A 3,167-nucleotide genomic window follows, 5' to 3' on the forward strand; every position below is an offset into this window, starting at 1 on the left:
TGTGGGCGTGGTTACGTGCGACGCGGGCGTGGCTTCTCAATGGCCACGCCCACACGCGCGGGAATTGCCGGCGTGCTGCGCAGCGCGGAGCTGGAAGGTTTGCGTTGGTGGGGGGCTCAGTTTTGTACATTGCCCCCAGCCCCTGCCCTCGGTGCGCAGCCCTGCAGGAGACACCCACAGCATTACCGTCGGGTCTGGGTTTATTGCTCCCGTGGGAAGAGGTACAGAGGGAAGGGGGTGTCCCTGAGTGGTGCGGGGGTCCCTCCGTGCTGCGGGGTTCCTCCAGCGGAGGCTCAGCCAGGCCATGGCCGGTTCGGGGGGTGGCGGTGAGGTCGCAGTCGAAGTCGTCAAAGGTGTCAGGATCGGGCAGAGGCTGCTCGCTGGGGCGTGGGGCCACAGCCAAGGCCACCGGGTCCTTTTGCAGAAGCTCGGCGTCGAAAGGCAGCCCCCGGAAAAAAGGGTGGCCCTGGAAGTGGTGGAGGTAACGCAGGCGGCGAAGGGGGTTGTGGCACAGCAGCTGGCAACAGAGGGAGGACGGTGAGCAATGAGGGCGACAGCACTGGGGACACTCAGCCCAAGGGTTGGGGTTACCTCAGCCAGCAGTCGGCCCAGGGCAGGGCTGAGCGCAGGGGGGCTCGCGTAGCTGCTTTCCTTGACACGCTCCAGCATGGCCACGTGGTCCCTCGCTGGTGGCACTGGAAACTGGGGGGGCAAGGAGCAGGTTTAGGGGCTCCGTGCGGTACCCTAAGCCCATCATCACCCCGCAGTGCTCACCTCCCCGCTGGCCAAGGCGAAGAGCAGCACACCCAGGGACCACCAGTCAGCTGCGTGGCTGTAGGGACCCCCGCTCAACACCTCTGGGGCTGCAGGGATGACGAAGTGAGTGGGTAGGGGGGCGTCTCCACCCATCCCCCCCTCAACCCCCACGCTGTCCCCTTACCCATGTACTGCAGAGTGCCACAGATGGTGTGTGCCCGCTCACCGCGGCGCAGGTGTCGGGAGAGGCCAAAGTCAGCAAGTTTGAGATGCCCTGGGGGGCAAAACAGTGCAAGAGGAGGAGTGAGACCCTATGGATGGGATGTTCCCATGCACAGGATGTCCCCACACCAATGCCACCAGGCTCTCACCTCTCTCATCCAGGAGGATGTTTTCCATCTGTAATAAAACATGCTCTGGGGTGGGCCTCCATGTCAGAGGCTGCAGAGACCCGCTGTGCCTTTTGTTCCCCCTCCTCACTGTCACTCACCTTCACATCTCTGTGCACGATGCCCAGATCGTGGAGGTACACTGGGGACAAGATGGAGCTGTCAGAGACGGGATGTCCCCTCCTTACACTGTGCCCATTGCCACCCTCAGGGGGGGCTGAGCCCCCACTCACCCAGCACCAGGATCAGCTCGGCAGCAAACAGGCGGACGGTGGCCTCGGCGAAGCGCCCAGCTGCACGCCACAGTGCGTGCAGGTCCCCAGTGCTGCAGTAGGTGCACACTGCCAGGATGGGTCACACCACCCTTACCCAGGGCCACGCAGGCACCAAGGTGGGGCTGTATGGGTTGGGGAGGTGGCACAAGGACTGGGATCTTCTGGGCACCAAAGCCATGTGGGCACAGGGAGCTTGCAAGCACTGTGCCCAAGGTGATACGGGTACCAGGGATACACAGACCCTGTGGCCACATGGGCACAAAAGATAGCACAAGCACTGCAAATATACGGGCATGAAAGCAATGCAAACATCACAGATGTGTGGGCATGAAAGTAGCATGAGGACTGTGGCTACACGGGCATGAAGGGGGCACAACATGGACACGTGGGCTCCAAAGTGGTACGTACCGTGACCACACAGTCATGAAGGAGGCACAAGTGCTGTGGCCATATGGGCATGAAGGTGACACAAGGACATACCCACTTGCACTGCAAGCACATGGTCACAAAGGCGGCACAAGCACTGTGGCTACACGGGCACCAAGGTGACACGACCCTTGGGGCTCACAGACCTGCACAAACCCTATGGGCACAGCGGTGGCACAGAGCCACCAGAGCTGTGATAATGGCACAGCCTTTTTCCCCATTGTCCCATTGCTGTCCCTGCAGTGGGTGAGGGCTGGGAGGCAGCAGCCCAATGTTGAGTCCCCACGGGCAGCGTGCAGAACGTGCAGGGGGGGGAACACGTGTGCAGGCAGTGGGAACACGTGCACAGGCAGAGCGGGGGGGGCTGGGGGGAGCCTGCGGGCAGATGGTCACTCACTGATGAAGAGGTGGCGCTGGCCCTGCCAGCTGTCCCCAAGGCCGTGGACAAACGGGTGCCTGACCTGTCTCTGGGGATACAAAGCGGAGAGGGTGAGCGGCCCCTGGGATGGGGGTATCCTTCCTTGTGCCCCCCCCCCTTCTCTCCCCTAACCTGGATGCTGACTTCTTCCTTGCACTGCTTAAGAGTGTCGCGGCGCAGCACCTCCACTTTGGGCACGACCTGGAAGAGGGATTGTCAGGATAGGGGGGTCCCTGGGACAGCATGGAACCCCCAGGCCATGGGGCAGCACCCACCTTCACGGCGCAGACCTTCTCTCGCCCGCAGTCCAACACTTTTAGGATGGTACCGAAGGAGCCTTTGGCCACCAAGCCCAGGATCTGGGAGGAGGAGGGGGGACAGGAGCTGTACACCCTATGGAATGATGAGTACACCCCCCCGGGGTGTGGGGTCTTGCGTGGGTGAGTGGCACAGGGCAGGCGGTGGGGGGGGTGGTGTGGAAATAAGGTCCTTGAGGTACACGGTAGGGCACACGGGGGGACATAGAGGATGGGGACACGAGGGATGGGGACATCTCAGTGTGGGGCACACGCGGCGTAGAGGGAACGCATGGGGGGGACTCAGACGGGAGGAGAAAGGGACTCGGTGAGACGGTCGCGGACTGCTGTAAGGATGCACGGGGACCTCGTAGGGAGCGCGGAGACCTCGCTGAAAGGCACCGACCGCACGGGGACCCGAACAGGATGCTCGGAGATCCCGGTAGGACATAAACAGAGCAGGCACAGGGCGCGAGGGGACCCGTCGGGAGGCACACGGGACGCGCGGACTCCCCGGTGAAGCAGAAGGATTCCCCGGTGCGCTGCATCTGTCCCCGGACGGCACCTTGAGCTGCTGCTGCCGGGCGGAGGGGCGAACGGGGAACTC

The 3,167-nt window shown here is 63.0% G+C and overlaps 1 protein-coding gene across 1 annotated transcript in view; it reads right to left on the reverse strand.

Moving 5' to 3' along the window:
- RSKR (ribosomal protein S6 kinase related) overlaps positions 1-3,167 on the reverse strand; it is a 10,118-nt gene that overhangs the window by 1,563 nt on the left and 5,388 nt on the right. The window contains exons 18-28 of the mRNA XM_031556480.1: positions 3,126-3,166; positions 2,540-2,623; positions 2,397-2,465; positions 2,244-2,313; positions 1,379-1,486; positions 1,247-1,287; positions 1,128-1,155; positions 941-1,030; positions 775-863; positions 592-702; positions 60-517 (exon numbers count right to left, since the gene is read on the reverse strand). Coding sequence (XP_031412340.1) covers positions 60-517; positions 592-702; positions 775-863; positions 941-1,030; positions 1,128-1,155; positions 1,247-1,287; positions 1,379-1,486; positions 2,244-2,313; positions 2,397-2,465; positions 2,540-2,623; positions 3,126-3,166 — 1,189 coding nt within the window. The remainder of the gene's footprint in view (positions 1-59; positions 518-591; positions 703-774; positions 864-940; positions 1,031-1,127; positions 1,156-1,246; positions 1,288-1,378; positions 1,487-2,243; positions 2,314-2,396; positions 2,466-2,539; positions 2,624-3,125; position 3,167) is intronic.

The sequence above is a fragment of the Meleagris gallopavo genome, chromosome 21 (assembly GCF_000146605.3).
Source record: "Meleagris gallopavo isolate NT-WF06-2002-E0010 breed Aviagen turkey brand Nicholas breeding stock chromosome 21, Turkey_5.1, whole genome shotgun sequence".
NCBI lineage: Eukaryota > Metazoa > Chordata > Aves > Galliformes > Phasianidae > Meleagris > Meleagris gallopavo.